General features: G+C 47.2%; 1 protein-coding gene across 2 annotated transcripts in view; it reads left to right on the forward strand.

The window, feature by feature from the left end:
* The window catches only part of TENM4 (teneurin transmembrane protein 4), a 740,746-nt gene that overhangs the window by 438,722 nt on the left and 283,350 nt on the right, over nt 1–18,674 (forward strand). For both annotated transcript variants that reach the window (XM_082410302.1, XM_082410301.1), the window contains one exon: nt 6,386–6,595. In XM_082410302.1, the coding sequence (XP_082266428.1) occupies nt 6,386–6,595 (210 nt within the window). The remainder of the gene's footprint in view (nt 1–6,385; nt 6,596–18,674) is intronic.

Raw genomic sequence — 18,674 nt, forward strand, 5'->3', positions numbered from 1 at the left:
TGACCATCACTCACTGCCATCAAAAGCAGGACATGCTATCCCTGCAGTGGAGTTCCTGGTCCTCTAGCAGCCTCAGACCTTCATATCGGAAGGAGATCCAAGTTTCCCTTAATGCCCCATCCTCTGCTCAGAACTGAATAAGGTTTTCCTTATTCAGTGGAGCAACCGGCTGCCCTGTTAAGAGGCAATAGATGTGAGGTTGGCTCGTGAGGAGAGAACGCACGCGTTTGGTTTTAAGTGGAGGGGCTAGAGTATTTCTAGAAGGGAGACTGAAGAGATGAAACACAGGCAGGCTTCACGGGAAGGATGAATCCATCAGCTTAGGGTTCCATTCCAATTCCATTGAGATGAGCTATCTGTTTAGGTCTACAGGTTTTGTTTTGGTATTTTCTAGGTATCACTTACTGAGTAATTGCCGTTTACTGGGCACTATGCTAAGCATTTTATAACAAGCTTCTACAACGCGGGGCTGCCGGTTCGAAGGTTATTAGGAGGCGCTTCCCCTAACCCAGGGGCTCCCTGCAGCATACAGCTCGTGCTCTGGTTTCACAGCTAGGACTCACACTTCCCCACTGTGTGAGCAGGCCATGACTTTCCCCACTGGAGCCTAGATGGGGTCTCACGGAGATCAGTAAGGTTCCATTTGGGCGTTTAGATGGATTTCTCAGGACTGCTGAGAAAAGTGTAAAAAAGTGCATTTTGTTAATGGTCTTCTTTTCTTTGACGGAGTAATAAACTCGTCCATCAGCTAGCCCTTCACACTTTAGTCTCACGGTGTATTCCAAAGACAACTCAGGATCCAGAATGCTAGAGGCTCTTCCTTGAGCACCAGCTTGCCCTAGTTATAGGTTACATCTCAGGCGCTAAGGAAAGCTACCACCAATGCACACAAAGGTAGGAGGGACTGAAATCGCTCTTTCTGTAGATCTCAGGACTCCCTCGTCATGTGTTCCTTTCATATATCCTGTCCATCTCCCTAACACTTTTCCTCTTATATGATGTCAGTAAGCGATGCATATTGATAAAGGTGTCATTGGCAAGCTTGCAGATCTATCATTATTTATTCCCCAAAATCACCCTGTTCTTACTCTCAAAGACCTACAGCTGGAGAGATGGCAGAGGGAATCCATGTCGGTTGAGCCCTCACCTTGAGACTCCCAGGCTCCTTGCAAGCATACTCTCAGCCTCCCCTCAGAAGCTCTTTGCAGTGGCTATTGACACATCATTTTTCAAAGGAGAAAACAGACTAAGAGAAGTGAAGTGACTTACCCAAGGTCATAGAGCCAGGATGAACCTGGGCTTTGGCCCCTGGTTTGCTCAACAGGAATCCCGTAGTCTTTCCACTTTAGCTGTGATTCAGTTGATGGACAGGAATCTCCTCCTCCCTACTCCTAACCAGGGCTGATAAATTTAATTCACACCCCTCAGTGGACACAGCATTGCAGTGTGGGTTCTCACCCAGGTCCTGTGACCACAGGCAAATGTAGGCCTCCACTTCTTGGCCTCGGAAGTGGGGATGGATTTTCCAGTGCATTGTTTTTGTGAGGAAGAGATCTTGTAAAACACCTGGCCCCGTTCCTGGCCTCAAGAAGGGGTTCTGCAAATGTTTGTTCCCCCAGCCCCACCCCTTGACCACAGGGGAGTCTGCACTCTCTCACTTTGTTTTTTTTTCTTTCTCCACCCTTATCTACTATAAGCTTGAGCTAGGCTCAGAGAGACTTCCTCTCAAGAAACTTGCATGGCTCCCCTCTACCCTTCAGTGGCCCCCTTGGTTGTTGAGGTGAGACATTCCAGTCATCCCATCTCATTTTGACACAGTGGAAAATTCTAGAATACCAGGTTCCCTTCAGCTGATGATCAGGATACATGGAAAGGCAACCCCAAACCCCAATTTCCTAGTCCCATGGCATGGGGCATCCTTTTTTGCCTACTCCATACTGCAACTGGGCCCCACCTGAAAAGCAAGCCCAGATCATGTGGACTTTCAACATCCTGGCTGAGCTGAGCCAATTAGAAAGGAGATCTGGGTGGCTGAGCAGATGCCTTAAGTTTCAAGAGCAGATCCTTCTAAAGTACAGCCCTGGTCTTGTCACGTTCCTGCTTTAAAAACTTGCGTAATTCCCCAGTTAAGGTCTGATTTCCTTTTCCTTGTGTTCAAGGCCTAAACCTGCTACTCAGAGACTCATTTCCCACTTCTCTCTTTACATAGACCTTTTCTGCTATAATCAAGGTCCTCCTCTTCCCTCCTACCTTCCTTCCATCCTTTCTTCATTTAACAAATATTTATAGTGCTTTCTATGTACCAGACACTGTGCTGGGCACTGGAGAATATGGTAATGGACAAGCCAGTCAGGCTAGTGGGTGGCCACAGACAAGTATACACTGCAGTGTGGGAAATGTTGCAACAGGGAAAGTACAGAGAGCTGCGGGAGCCCCCAGAGGGGTGCCAAACCCAAACTCAGGCTTGAGGCATCATGGAAGACTCCCTGGAGGTGGTGATCATGAGGTTAAGCCCAGAGGCTGAGTGGGGGCTAGTGAGACACACAGGGTGGCAGTGATGAGGAAAGGTGAACAGGAAAGGCAACTCTCAAAAGGGACAGCATGTGCAAAAGCTCAGAGGCAAAACTTTGTAGCTGTGCTCCAGGGGGTGCCATTCAGATAGATTCAATGCCAGTGGTGCCCTGAAGTTGTGCAAATCGGTGAACTTGAGCTGAAGAGCAGTGAGTGCGTGGAAATGAGGGCAGGCCAGCAAGTTTCAGCATCCTTGGTGAGAAGTTAATGGTAACACATGAGACTTGAGAGGTAAAGTGATAGTGGGCAGGTTGCTTGAGACCAGGTGAAGGATGAGGGCCTGAGGCGGAGTATTCCTCTCTCTGCCATGGATGCTCAAGACCCCATCTCTTCATCTCTTCCCACTGGAATCCTCTATGGCTCCAGAAAGCCTTCCTTGGTTCCTCCAGTTGAAGTGAGCTCCCCACCTCCATGCTCCTCTCACACTGGGCTATTTTCTGTTCTGACAGGTCCCACCTCTGCGTTGCTTACAGCTGCATGCGACGCTCTCCCTCCCCTTCCACCAGCTCCTTGGGGGCTGCGCCTCTCACAGTTTATATATCCCTCACCTTCTAGCCTGCTCGGTGGGTGTTTAGGAAATGTCTATGGAATGAAACAGTGTTCACCATACTTCTACGGTCACACGCTGCTCTTATAAGGAAAAAAGATAAAGAAAGGTAGGGCCCCTCACTTTATATATACATATTTATGCATACTAATATCTAAAGTTTATTAGGTGTTTACTGGCTGCCACACTGTTCTCAAGACTGTACTTGTTTTAACTCCTTTAGTCCTCCGAGCAACTCTGTAACGTAGGTATTCTTTTTTATTTTTTGATCTCCATTACATAGATGAGGAAATTGAGTGACAAAGGGTGAAGTAACTTGCCCAAGGTCACTACTACGGAACTAGCAAGTAGTGCAACTAGAATTCAAATGTAGGGTCTGGTTCCAGAGCCCATTCTTTTAATGCAACCTGCCCTGCTTCTGTAGATGCCGAATTGATACAGCAGCGCATTTTATTACATGTATTTTGAGCACAAATGCATTACATACATTATAAAACATATAAAAAATAGATATTAGAAAAGGGTGACATAAAAGATAAATACTTCTAGAATTTTCTTGCACCCAGGAGATGGTTTCATGCCCCGACCTGGGGACCACTTAAATTAAAAGATGCTGATGAATAAGAGGAAGGAAATTAACATGTGTCCAATAGTTTCTGTACATCACAGGAACCTTGTGGGTCATTGTGCACCTACCAAGGGTCTGGCACCTTGTTAGGTCCTTTGAATGTTAAGTTATGAATATTCAGAGCAACCCCAGAGGCCCAAGGTGATGTCTGGAGATTGGATGGAAGGGAGAAGAAACAGGCGTGAGGACTGGGAAGGACTGTTCTGTTCTTAGCCCAGGGTCTCTGAAGTTTGTGATGGAACAATTTACTTAGTTCGGGAACTACTTATTTCATAAAGCTTGACAGATCTACTCAGGAAGAGGCTGTATGTAACAAGTACCCTAGAACAACATATCATGTTTCTTAACCTTTGTCTGAAATTCTAACAACTCAGCATGGTATGGTACTGGTTATTTCAAGCTCATCAGAAGCTCTGATTGGAGATTAGAAGATGTCTTTGGTTAATAAAAGATGAGGAAATGAATGTATATTGCTTAATAAATGCAGCCTGGCAGACAAAAATCTTTCCAGTACTGGGACTGTAGAGGAAGGGAAATCTTGAATGGGGTTCTTCGTGGGGTGGTTTCATTCAATTTAATAAACATTTGGTAAGCACTGACCCTGGGATTCTGCTTCCTCAAGCATACTGTGTGCTTGGGTGTAGTATAGTATCTTTAGTCCTTATAATAACTTTATAAAAGGGGAGGAGTTCCCAACTTATAAATGAGGAACTGGAAGAAATCTATCCAAGATCATACAGCCAATAGGAGGCTATGGTGTGATGCAAACCCCAATTCTGTTGAACTCCAGAGCCCACTCCAAGAATGTACTGTATCCCAAGAATGTGCCATATGCTTTTATACAGGAGAGAACTACAGATAACTACAAATGCAGCAGGGCAAATATGATAACAGAACTAAAAAAAGGTTAGTTCAGAGAAAGGAATGATCATCGCTATAGTGCTGTGTGGTAAGTGGTGTCAGGGAAGGCTCTCCCTAGGGTGAATTGGAAACACTGGTTGGGACGATTTTAAGGCAAATCATAGCCCAGATTTTTAGGTAAACCAAAACGCGGATGGAAAAGCTACCCCGAGATTGTACCATGATCGTGGATCCCTGCTGCCTCACTTGCTCTTACTGAATTTCTAATATGAACCAGCCAAATGGCATACACAGCAACTCTATAAAATGTTGTCACACGTGGTTGGGCTCAAGGGTTGACATGAGAGTCACGGAACCTGCAAAATCCTGCAAGATTTGGTGACTGAACCGAGTGAGCGCCTCTTGGTAGACAGACCACAAAAAGCTTTTTTGTTTTGTTTTGCTTTTTTTCAACAATCAGCAGCTCTATTTGCCACCTGCCCCATAGAGCTCTACCAGATCTTTATGATGACATGTCTGGGCTGCATTATGTTTCCTAAGTCTCAGCCTCTGAAAAACTGGATGGATCTGATTACGTTTTAAACCTTCTATCAGTCGAGGTGGGAAAAAAAGACGTAGCCCTTGCTATCAAGTGGATGCGTTGTCTTGTACTGTATACTTCTATGTGTCTGTGCTTATGTTCGCTCTCTTGTAGATGATGTACTGCACATGCCTAAAGCCCAGACACAGATAGGACTGCAGATTGTCTGCCCCCAAAGGTCTTGTCCCCGGCCGGCCATCACCTCCTCCTTTTGAAGAGTTGAGAGTGTGCTCACAAAACTATAGAAAGCTGGGATTTTTAGAATGGTGGAACCCTGACATGTTAGAAACTCGCAGTCAAACATCCTGACTTAGTGCATCTTGGAATTCACAGTGTTAGTGTCCTAAATAGTATACAGTTTTTTCATCTGAGACTATTAGAACTTAAGAGTCCTAGTCTGTTGAGACTACTAAGAATCCCAGCCTGTTAGACACCTAGAATTCATCTCTTCAGCAAATATTTATATAGTGCCTACTATGTGCCAGGTACTATGCTAGATTCTGGGGATACAGAAGTGAAAAAGACTGCTAGGGTTCTTGCTCTCTCAAGAGGTTTGCAGAGAATGTCAGGACTTAAAAATCTTAAAATGTCAGATTCTTAGAAAAGTAAAAGATTAGTGTGTTGAAATCCTAGAATGCCAGCGGTGGAGGGGGCTCTGGATCATTCTCTCCAGCTCCCTCTACCTTTTATGAGGCCCAGAGCCTGTTCCAGGCACGTTGGATTAAAATCTCACCAATAAGAACATTATTTCAGTTCGGTGACATCGCAGAATGGCCAGCTTGCAGGGGCTCAGCGATCACCCAGTGCGGCTGCTCATTTTACCAGCAAGGCCACTGAAGCTCAGAGGCGGGCAGCTGTTTGGTAGATGACACAGCCCCACCAGGACTAGACCCCAGATTTTCAGACCTCTCTCAGAGAACAGGCAAAGCAGGAAGGGCTTCCCAGGTGTTTTCGAGGGGCGCCTTCTTTGCAAGCATGCAGACTTCTGCACGAGGCCAGCTCTTCAGGAGTTTGCACCAACTTTAAGGAGGCATCAGGCCCGCCCCCGGGGCCACGTGTGCAGTAGATCGCCCTGTGTTGGGAACCCCCTCCCCCTGTTGATGCGTGTTTTATTTTGCTCCCTCCCCCTCCCCGTGTGCCTCAAAACCAATTTTCATTATTTTTTTTTTCTGTCTGTGTTTGTCTTTGTGGTTCGCAGGTGCTCCCTTGCATTGTTCATCCGCTTCATCAACCCCTATTGAGCAGTCCCCCTCCCCGCCCCCTTCCCCTCCGGCCAATGAGAGCCAGAGGCGGTTGCTAGGCAACGGTGTGGCCCAGCCAACCCCGGACTCAGACTCTGAGGAAGAGTTTGTCCCTAATTCATTCTTAGTTAAAAGTGGCTCCGCCAGCCTGGGGGTCGCGGCAAACGGTAAGTCCCTCTCTCTTGCTAACTTCTGTGGGTTTGTTTTTTCCTTTCGTTGGCGATGCTGATTAATCGGCCTTGGGCTGCTTGCAGGGGCGGAAGGGCCTGGCGCATGGGGGGGGCTCAGGGTTCTCGGGGACTGGGGGGCTCGGTGGGCTCGGGCAGCCCCGCTACTGCCTGGTTGCGCCGCTGGGGTGTGCGGGGGGGTGGGGGGCTGCTGTTCCCACCCCCATGACAGACGTCTGGCAGACAGAGCTGCAGGGGTAGAGATGCACAGACAGACACAAGGAGACAGAAAGATCAGGTAGAGACTGAGTAAGACAAAGGTACTGAGACAAAGATAGACACCGGAAAAGAAAAGAAAAGAATGGTTGCAATGAACATAGCACCGACTGACTACTTACTATGTGCCAGGGACTGTGCCAGCCACTGTCACGTGTTGCTTTATTGGATTGGATCTTCCTCAGAACCCTGCCTAAGAGACCAGTATGATAGTTTCCCCACTGACCATGAGAAAGCTGAGAGAAAGGCTCCTGGCTTTGGAAGTTCTTGGACTTTCACACTGCCCAGAGACGGGGCCCCTGGAGACCCAGGCAGCTGCAGGGCTGAATGCTGCAGAGAGAGCCACTGGGCTTAAGCATGGGTCTGCCCATAATCACACGCCTCTTCTAAGCTCTGCCCCCCTGACTCTCTTAAGGAGAAGAGATGTGTGTGTTGGGGGACGGGGGGCGGTACGATGCAATAGCTTCAAACTCCAGGCTGACCAGGAGCCAGCAGACACAGGTTTTAGCCCCTGGTCAGGTGCTGTGTGACCTGGGCCAAGGTGCTTACCGTCTCTGTGTCTAGCAGTGGCCAGTCCACTTCTCTGCAAGAATTCAAAGCCTGGAGGGGATTCAAGCCTACAGGAGGGGTGGGGTGATATATGTGACGTAACCTGGGATCTCCCTAGTGGCCCATGATTTCCTGATTATCGAAGAAGAGGAAAGGAAATAAGACTTTCCGCACTTAATATTGTAGGTTGTGTGTTGATTTTGCTAACATTTATTAATAAGTGCCTGTGTGGCACTAAATTTCAGGCCAAGTTCTGGAGAAGGAGGCAGAGATTCAGAGAGATATAAGGCAGGATCCACGGGCTCTGCAATCAGACATCTTTGCATTAAATATAAGCTTTATTGCTGTGGGACTTTGGATAGGGCACATTGCCTCTAAGCTTGTTTCCTTAAGCAAGTATAACCTGGGCAGTATGGTACCCAGCTCGTGATGAAGGCTTATCACAGGGCCTGGGATAGAGAAGGAGTTTAGTAAAGGTTAGTCATGGTCACAGTCACCACCCACCTCCCTCCAGGGAATTTATAGAGAGTCTGTATGTGAAAGCTCCCACCATACTGCCTGGCACTTAATAATGCTCAGAGAATGTCAGACTTCTTTTCTTTTGGGATCATTACAGCCCAAGGTGGTAAGGGAGATAGGAACCTGGTGTGGAGGTGACTGAGGAGAAGAGAGCCTCCACTGCACCTGAGGAAATCAGGAAATGCTTCCTGGAGGAGGCGTTCACTGGATCTGAAAGAATTAGTAGGGTGTGCCAGGTAGAGATAACCAAGGGCTTTAATAACCCAGGACATTCTGGGCAGAGGGAAAACATGGACAAAGGACCCAAGGTGGGGAGCTGGTGGGATCCTGCCCCCAGCTCTTTTACACCTAGGAACCTGGACAGTAAATAGGCATTAACCTTGGAAGGGTGTAGAAGGCCACATGGTAAAGTGACCTGAGCTCCTCTGGGTACTGAGCTGAGGCCCTCCAGGCATCACCCCATCCCCCATGACAAAGAAAGGTATTTTATCCCCAGCCCCCTCCCCTAACCAGGAACTCTCCCAGCCTCTGTCCTCTTTGAAACTCAGGGAGGAGGTCTTTGGCCTTGATGGTTCTCTTCTTTTTTATTTTTATTTATTTATTTTAATAAATTTATTTATTTATTTTTGGCTGTGTTGGGTCTTCGTTGCTGCATGCGGGCTTTCTCTGGTTGCAGCAAGCGGGGGCTACTCTGTTGCAGTGCGTGGGCTTCTCATTGCAGTGGCTTCTCTCGTTGCGGAACACAGGCTCTAGGCACGCAGGCTTCAGTAGGTGTGGCACATGGGCTCAGTAGTTGTGGCACGTGGGCTTAGTTGCTCCGCAGCATGTGGGATCTTCCTGGACCAGGGATCAAACCCGTGTGCGCTGCATTGGCAGGCGGATTCTCAACCACTGTGCCACCAGGGAAGCCCCTATTTTTTTTTAATTCATTTTTATTGGAGTGTAGGTGCTTTACAATGTTGTGTTAGTTTCTGATGTACAGCAAAATGAATCAGTTATACATATACATATATCCCCTCTTTTTTTGGATTTCCCTCCCATTTAGGTCACCACAGAGCATTGAGTAGAGTTCCCTGTGCTATACAGTATGTTCTTATTAGTTATCTATTTTATACATAGTATCAGTAGTGTATATGTGTCAATCCCAATCTCCTAATTCCTCCCACCCACCCCCCTTTCCCCCTTGGTATCCATACATTTGTTCTCTACATCTGTGTCTCTCTTCTGACAGGATCTTTTTTTTTTTAATATTTACTTATTTTATTTATTTATTTATTTGGTTGCACCAGGTCTTAGTTGCGGCAAGCGGGCTCCTTAGTTGTGGCATGCGAACTCTTAGTTGCAGCACGTGGGATCTAGTTCCCTGACCAGGGATCGAACCTGGGCCCCCTGCATTGGGAGCGCGGAGTCTTAACCACTGCACCACCAGGGAAGTCCCTCTGACAGGATCTTGAGCCCTGCATTATCTGTGACCAAAAACCAAACCATCCTCCAGGGCCTTCTCCCTCTGTGCCCCTGAGGGTGGCATTGTCCTTTTGGTGGGTCACTGTCATTGCTCCTCTAGAGCTTTTAGCTGCCCATGTTTTAAAGTATGCAGAGAAATAGGAACCTGGAGTGGGTTGCAGGCCCAGCTCTGTAGCTCACTGGCTATTTGTCCTTGGCCAATCACTGGCCCTCTTCAGGCCTCAGTTTCCCCATCTTGCCAATGATGGAGCAATTTCTAAGGTACTCTGATTTTCCTAGTGTTGTGTAATGCTGACAGGTATGTCAGCCAGTAGCCTTCTTAAGATTTACTTGGGAAAAATATATATATATATAGTGATATTCTTTGTTCATTTCTAAGTAAATAAGCCTTGTAGGTAAAAGAGAAGGCAGGAGATTAAAGTCCTTAATCTCTCCCTTTGCTAATTAACTGAATAAGAGCAATCACGTTGTTGCAAGTTCTGCAGCAAATTGATGGCATTACTGCATTATTGATGTGCAGGGAAGATGGGGAGACTTTGGCCTATAGCTGTCTGCTCAGCTACACTCCTCTGTACTCCTGCTCCCCAGGGGACCTAGAGGCACTTCAGAGTCCTTCCCTGGAGCCTTGCTCTGAGTGTGTCACTCTAAAGGTTGGTAATAAATGTGTCCCACGCCTGAAGGGAGAGTCTGGGTCCTTAGTGATCTGCTGCTCTGGGTTTGGTGGGTCATGAGAGAGCCAGTGAGTGTTACCCCACAAGTAGACTCTGCCTGCCACCTTCCTGTCCCCTGAAACCCCAAACTGAGGGGTCTTCTGTGAGCCAAAGGGCCTGCTGGTATTGGCATGGACCCAGCCCTAGCAAGTGACGATGAGTGGGCCCTGCTACATAGTGTGCCCAATAAATGTTTGTTAAGTTTCGTGTGATTTTTTTTCATGGAAAAATGTGAAATTATTTTAATGGGATTATCTCTATTGTTTCTGTCAATTATAAAAGTAACAATGCTTGCTAACATTCAAATAATGCAGAAAGGCAACAAGTGAAGTTCTCTTGTAATCCTTCCTCCCAGAGATAGCCACTTGTAACAGTTTGGTGCATGGCCTTGCAGATGCCTTTTATGTAGTGATAATTAATGAGTGGGAATGAAGGGGTGAGCACGCAGTACAAACTGTGTAAGGACCACAGTGCAGCCAAGAGAGCAGAGCCATAGTCAACTCTTCCGAAATTGGGTCTCAAGAGATGCGAGCCTGGACACAGGACCTAACCTCTCAGAGCCTCAGATGCTCCGCAGGTGAAATGGGGAAAACCTCCCGGGGTCACTATGGAGTTCAACAAGGCAAAGTCCCTGCCTCCCTTCCTTATCTCCACCCTTCCATTCCCTTCCACCACTTGAAGACTTTAAAGACCACCCTAAATGGGTTAATTGCTCTGGCTCCTTTAGAGGCCTGCTTCCCCAGAGACTTCTTTCAGAAGGTATTTTAAATGACAAAGGCAGCCCCTCGGGCGCCTAAAGGGTGAAAATGAAGTTTCCTTTGGCGGGAGCTGACTCAGCACCCTCCTCTGAGGTCTGACCCTTTGGGAAGCAGCCTTCCGGGAGCTGGGCTGCACGCTCCAGTGGCTTCCAGAGGCCCTCTGCCTCCAGCTGTGTCTGCTCCTGCCCGGACTGCGATCCCCGGCCCGTGGTGCCCAGAACCGCCCTGCAAAAATCCCATGTAAAGAGCACGGAGGCCGCGTGGGGCATCACAGAAAAGAAAACAGGGGAAGCAGCTCTTTCTGTCCTCAAAATCCTAATGCGCCCCAAGGATAACCATCTAGAAATCACTGATAGATATAAAGAAAGATTTCACTAAAATAGCAACTTGTCATAGCCGAGAAGCTAAGGAGGTGGTTTGGATTAAGTAGATCTTTGTCCCTACCGCCACAGAAACTTTTCAGAATAAATATTAAATGTGCCGTGAATTGTTGTCATCTAAAGTCTAAAGTAAAAGGGATTTAAAACCTTGGTGGTTAATATTTAACAGGGTCGGGGAATAAATAGCTCAGAGAAAGCTGTCCGTTTCTAAAAGCTGAGGTGAGGTAGGAGCAGGTGGGAGAATTTACATGTAATGAGCACCTTCCCTTCCGCGTAGAAGTCTTTTCTTTGCATGCGTTATCTTTTTTTTTTTTTAATTTTATTTATTTATTTTTGTCTGCATTGGATCTTCGTTGCTGTGCGCGGGCTTTCTCTAGGTGCGGCTAGCGGGGGCTACTCTTCATTGCGGTGCGTGGGTTTCTCATTGCGGTGGCTTCTCTTGTTGTGGAGCACGGGCTCTAGGCTCATGGGCTCAGTAGTTGTGGCTCGTGGGCTCTGTAGTTGTGGCTCACGGGCTCTAGAGCGCAGGCTCAGTAGTTGTGGCGCACGGGCTTAGTTGCTCCGCGGCATGTGGGATCTTCCCGGACCAGGGAGCGAACCTGTGTCCCCTGCACTGGCAGGCGGATTCTTAACCACTGTGCCACCAGGGAAGTCCCCAACATGCGTTATCTTTTTTTGAGCTTCTGTTTGTCTCTATTCAGGAAGCCGAGGCCCAGGCAGAGACTCACACTCAAGCCTACCTGATTCTAGAGCCCCACCCAAATTTTGTGTTTTGTTTTCAATACCAGATGCTGTTATTTCTGTCTTCTTAGTAGGAAGCTGGAGAAGATAAGGGGAAGTCCACCAAAGAAAAGCTGATTTTTTTAAAAAATTACTAGTTGGATTCCTAGTACTCACCTCACAAACCTTGATGAAGCCCCTATTATGTGAGAGGTGTTTAATCTCATTAAATCATGAGATCTCAGGGAATCTCATTGAATCTTCATGTCTGTCTTGTGTCATAGCCATTTTTAGTCTCATTGAGGCAATAGCAGGCCAGAGAGATTAAGTAAGTTCCCCGAAAACACAAGCTTCTAAGTCATAGAACCAGATTTGAATCCCAAGTCTGTTTGAAGCCATTGAGTGAAATCTTTCCGTTGTGTTTCGGTGAGGATGTGGGAGTTTCAAAGATGAATCAGGCCAATGACTTAGACACTAAATTGTGGTGCTGCTTCATGAGAGCCAAGCCCTGGATGCTAGGCCGTCCGTGGCTTTTTTTCCCTTTTCCCCCTATTCTGGGCCCTTCTGCCTCACCTTAAAGATTTCTCAGGCTGGTGACACTGGTCAACATCACTGTTGTTTGGCAGTTTCATTGACTTCCTCAGGTCTTAAGCAGCTGGGATTATTTTGTTTTGACTTCCAATCCAGTGGAAGAGTGTTTATTTTTCTTTCTAAATGGGAAACACTGCTATGTATGCGAGCTCCTTCCAAAAGTGTTTTCTTAAAACAAAACAAAACAAAAAATTCAACTTAATTTGGAACCTCTCCAGATTCCCGAGGGAGTCTGCCAGGGTCCTTTGAAGTCAGTTTGTGACATCAGAAGGCAAAATTGTGCCTGTTTCCTACAATGGAGAAGTATCCAGTGAGGCTTTTGTCTCCTTTCTCTGTGAATTTCATGGAACCTGTGTTAGTTGTTCCATGCCAACCACAGTACTTGGGTCTGTGTGTTGCCCAAGTCCCAAGGGACAACGACATAGGGGCATGTGACGTTTTCAGGCATTTTTGTTCACTGCTCTTCGCAACTCTCTTGCATCAAAAGACCCTTGTTGGTAAATAAATCCTTACACCAGCTATGTCGAGAAGTTAAGTACCTAAACTCCTGGGAGCAAGACAAATTGATTTCTTCCTTCTTTCCTGCCTTCATCCACAATGACATTTGAAGTGTTTGCGGATGTTTTCCTAACAGATGAGGGGTGAAGGGGACGCTAAGCAGAAAGATCCTATAAAATAGGTATTTAATCTATAGGGTCAAAAATTCCTGAAATGAAGCCCTTGGAGTCAGATGCATTTTTGAATTCAGAAATTTTTAGATTTAAGGAATAAAATACAGTACACATACTGTGTCTTTCCTAACATTCCCAGAGTGCTGGGATGGCCCACGGTAATCAAATACATTGATGTTTCTGCAGTCAAACATATGAACAGTTACATTGGTGTGATTTAAAAACAAAAAAAGACTCTGAGATACATGTAAGTTCAGGTCAGGTTTTGCAACCAGAACAGTTTGTTTTTTTTTTTAATTTTATTTATTTATTTATTTATGGCTGTGTTGGGTCTTTGTTTCTGTGCCAGGGCTTTCTCTAGTTGCAGCAAGCGGGGACCACTCTTCATCACGGTGCGGGGGCCTCTCACTATCGCGGCCTCTCTTGTTGCGGAGCACAGGCTCCAGACGCGCAGGCTCAGCAATTGTGGCTCACGGGCCTAGTCGCTCCATGGCATGTGAGATCTTCCCAGACCAGGGCTCGAACCCGTGTCCCCCGCATTGGCAGGCAGACTCTCAACCACTGCACCACGAGGGAAGCCCCCAGAACAATTTTGATAAAACTTTCAGTCTTAGGACTTCCCTGGTGGCCCAGTAGTTAAGACTGCACCTTCCAATGCAGGGGGTGCAGGTTCCATCCCTGGTTGGAGAGCGAAGATCCCCCATGCCTCACAGCCAAAAAACCAAGACATAAAACAGAAGCAGTATTGTAACAAATTCGATAATGACTTTAAAAAAAAACTTTCAGTCTTAAACAATTAAAAAAGAAAAAACCTTTCGGTCTTAGAGTTTTGAGATTTTTGGAATGGTGGCTAATGGTTGGTGATCTTGAATCGTGCCTCTTCTTAAATGGGCAGGGTTGGGGGATGTCCCATGACTCAGAAAGGTTTAGTAACAGAATAGTCATAGAGATAACTAGAAAGCTTGGTAACTAGAAGGCATGATACAGGTGCAAGTTGCTGAGTGGGAAGCTCTGTGTTTACCTGTAATGACTGCTTGGAAAGGCCAAGTCCCTCTGGTATAGACATGGGGCCTCAGGAGGCCAGCGCCAGCAGGCTGGCTGACTCTCAGGCCTGGGAGTTCAGGAGGAGAGAGGCCAACTGCTCAATTCTCCAAAGCCTAGAACTCGGCAACTCTGAGTTCTTAAGGAACCTTTCCTGACAGCCCTTTGGTTGTATGGACCTCCCCTTTCTTTGATGCCCTGCTGTCTTCTTTACAGATGCCTCCCTAACAGTCTGGGAACCTGAATGTCCCCATATCTGATTTCCAACTTAGACTACAACTTCCTTGAGGGAGGCCTTGTCTGAGGCTATATCTTCACAGCTGAGCACCTGTAGGTGCTAAAATCAAAAATGAAAAAAAGTTGATATTCTCTCCTCCTCCTTTTCACCAGCCCACCCCCAACACACACACACACACACACACACACACACATACACACACATACACACACATACACACACATACACACACACACATACACACACGCACACACACGCACAACCACCTCCCTAGGAATAGTACAGTGAGCCACATGCATGATATAACTAGAAATCTGCAGAGATGAAGTGATTTGCCCAAGTGCAGAGTCAAGATTCAATGCATGGCCCCAGACTCCAGTGCCCTTTCCACCTTATCAGGTACCTCCCTCCACTGGGAAAGCCTTCACCTGCAGCCTCCCACCAGGGGCAGGCAATTATGCCCCCCGAAGTGGGAGCAGTGGGGACAACCACACAGGGGTCACTTCTGTTTTTGTATAGTTCACCAAGCCCTTTTTCATATGTTACCTCAGGCAAACTCTGGTGACTCTAATTTAATTGCCACATTGGCTTTCTAGGAGGTAAGCCTTCCTGACCCTGCAAAATAAACAGGTCACGTTTTGAATTAATGTAAGCGAACGTCCTGGGAAAACCAGGGCCCTCTAATTAGTCACTCATGTGACACGGTTACAGCTCCTTTTCCACTAATTTCCCCAAATGCCATTGCATTAAAAGGTACAAAAATAACATTTTTGGTGTCTGGCTTGATTGGATCTAGTAATTCCTAGACCACCCCTCGAGGAAGGCACATTAGCCGTGTGTCCAGGCTTTTTCCATCTGGAAGCTAAGCCTGGTTTGTGTCCCTGTGGACATGTTAGTGGCCTGCTCCAAGGGGCCCTTGTGGACACCAGAACACATCTTCAAGCATCTCCTGACACTTCGGGGCGCAGACTGTTGAAGAGGCACCTGGAAGGAGGCTAAGGAGAGCTTGGGAGATTAGTGTACCTCACGTTATCATAAGCCTTGCATTCCCTGAGTACGTTCACCTCCACCATCTCCTTGGATCCACAGCACAGTGCTGTGAGGCTGGCCGAATGTAGAGAACCGGGTAGGAGAGAGGGAAGCAACTGGGCAGAGAGCTGCCCCTTTGGCTACCAGCTTCTTTGGGCCAGTTTTAGATTTGCTCACAGTTGGTGATCCAACCTGCAAGGGCCACTGCCATCCGCATAAGCTGAGTTTTCCAGTTATAACCCTCCCCTGGAGAAGCCTCTCCAGAATCCCTCGTAAGCCATCCTGGAAACCTGCTTGGGAGGAAGCACGTGCCGGAGAGCAGCAGACCTGCCTTCTGAGCCCAGCTCTGCCTCTGACCTGCAGTGTGACCTCCAGAGCCTTGTCCTCTGGTTCCTTGGCTCTCTCGTCCGGGCAATGGGAGGACTTGATCAGATCAACATTTCCCAAGCTTGTTCCTTTGTGTGTCACTGTCAGAGTCTGCACTATAGCAGTGTGCCCACCTACGTGCCATTTACTTTCCTTTCCTTTAAACTGCCTCCTTTTCCGAACTTTTTTTTTTAACCTAAGTGAATTTAGTTATTTTAAAAGGAAATTGTATATTACTGTGGCAATTCACTTGCCATAAATAGAAGGTAGCTGTAAAAATAAATACAGTGAAAGCTGGTTATCATGTTCTGGTGAGATTAGGCCTGCTCTAGGATGCAGAGGTTTGCTTCTCATTGTTAAATAGGGACATGGGCAAGTGTTAGGTATTAAAAACACACAAGTACCAAGCTGAGATTTCCTCCTTGACATCATCAAAAAGGTTGAAAGAGGATGGAGGCTATCCTGCACGTGATTCAGTGTGATTTAATGTCTGCTCGCACTGTACACCACCTAAAACCATGCCCATGGGATGCATGGCTCCGTGGCTTTTTCCAGAACTCTGTCTAAGCTTTTAATGCTACACCCCTACAGCCTGCTCACCTTGAGAATAAACATCTCTTGCTGCTCCCAGAACCTCCCCTCCTTTCCTTTCCTTTCCTTTCCTAAATGTGGTCTTTTCCGAGCAATCTGTTCCCACCCTCCCCTTGGCAGCCTCCTGCCCTCTGCCCCTGTCATCAGGTCTGAGCTGGGTGCTTTGAGCTCAGCTGGATCCTGCATTACTGGTTAATAGCTCCCAGTTTGGACCAGGAAACCATGTGGCTTCCTCTTCTCCCTCCCCTTCCTCTCCTTTCTCCCCTCCTCCCTCTCCTTCTGAACTGCCATTATTTATAAAGGTGTCTGAGATTAAACAACTAAAAAAAAATTCCCTCGGTTTTAAATGACGTAAAAGGACCGAAGCTAGAAGGAAAACAGAAACAGTACAATATGGAGGCATGGGAAGGAAAGATAGGTTATGGGGGTCTACAGATCCTTGCTGTGCTGTGTGGCCTTGGGAAACTTGCTTAACCTCTCTGGGTCTCAGTTTCCTCTGTAAAATGGATATTGGTTTTAATAGTACTTCACAAAATTGTTGTGTCTATGAGAAACTATGGGCTAGGCTTCTAGCATGGTGATTGCTATGTAATAGGTGCTCAATGAATGTTAGTTTCCTTATCCCCTTTCTAGAACCCAAAAGGTTTTGGCCAGATATCTCTGGAAGGAAGGCAGATTTCTAAACTTCCACCTCTCCAGGCTTGGAGGAGGTGTAGCAATTAATAGGTCTGTCCCGGAGTCCTGAGCTGTAATCCCCCTCCTCCTACTGGGTGATTTCCAGAGATTTAGGGTGGAAGAGTGAGCCCAAGGCAGCAGCTAAACAAACATAGCATGGGGTCTTGGAAACAGAACCTCCGCCTTCCTTGCGGAGCTCCCTGTGCTGCTGGCCATTCCCCATAGTTCCAGGATTGCGTGTGATATTCGGTACCAGATAAAACACTGTGATGTCTTTTCCTTCTGGTCAGCTGGCCTCCCCCGCAGAGTTGAAAGGAGAGGAAAATGACTGGTAATTCATTTACGCTTCACTCCCTCTCTGGGAAGCTGCTGCACGGGCTAACAATAATATATATCGGGCTTCCCTGGTGGCGCAGTGGTTGAGAATCTGCCTGCCAATGCAGGGGACACGGGTTCGAGCCCTGGTCTGGGAAGATCCCACATGCCTCGGAGCAACTGGGCCCGTGAGCCACAATTGCTGAGCCTGCGCGTCTGGAGCCTGTGCTCCGCAACAAGAGAGGCCGCGACAGTGAGAGGCCCGCGCACCGCGATGAAGAGTGGCCCCCACTTGCCGCAACTAGAGAAAGCCCTCGCACAGAAACGAAGACCCAACACAGCCATAGATAAATAAATAAAATTAAAAAGAAAAAAGAGTCAACATCTGTTGAAATTAAAAAAAAATAATAATAATAATAATACATATCCCTGTACTTCCAGAAACCTCTTTTTAGCTGCCACAGCAGAGGCTCTGGGGGAATATACACTTGTTATGAACCAAGTTCCCCTCCCCGTTAGCTGCGTGACCTCACCTCTCTCACCCAGTTGCCCATCTGTAAAGTGGGCATACAAGTAGCAGTCTGGGAGTTGTTTCAGCAGTGAGATGGGATAACATCTAAGACACTGAGATTACAGGGGGTGCTGAGTGTTGACTGGTCTCCCCTTCTAATCTTGGGCAAAGGATGGAGTTTTTAGTCAGTGAGGAGATTATCTGATCAAAATTGAAGTTGTGATCACTTACCTGCTGTCATCTGAGAATAAGCAAAAATGGAAGTTGAGATAATACTTAAATTGCTAGTTTTGCAAAATTCTGCTCCCCTTAGCCAAAATGTTTACTACTATGTCTTCTCTCCCCTGGACCACTGCTGTAGCATCCTCAGTGGCCTCCCTGCCTCCCATTTCTTCCTTTAATCCATCTTCACACTGTCCCATGGTGATCCTTTCAAAGCCCAGACCCCTATCATAGAGCCCTTGCAGGGACCCTCTCCTTGTTTCCCACCACTGGCGGTTCAGGTCCTATCTCCTCAGCTTGGTGCCAAGGCCCTTCTTCACAGAGGCCCTCCCACTCTCTCAAGCTGCTTACTTCCATGGTCCCACTAGGGAGCTGTGGCCACAGCAAACTAACATGGTTCTTGAGGGGACAGAGGACATTCCTGGTACCCAGAACAGGGCTTCTGATCAATAG

Source organism: Balaenoptera physalus, assembly GCF_965194825.1.
Source record: "Balaenoptera physalus genome assembly, chromosome: 10".
NCBI lineage: Eukaryota > Metazoa > Chordata > Mammalia > Artiodactyla > Balaenopteridae > Balaenoptera > Balaenoptera physalus.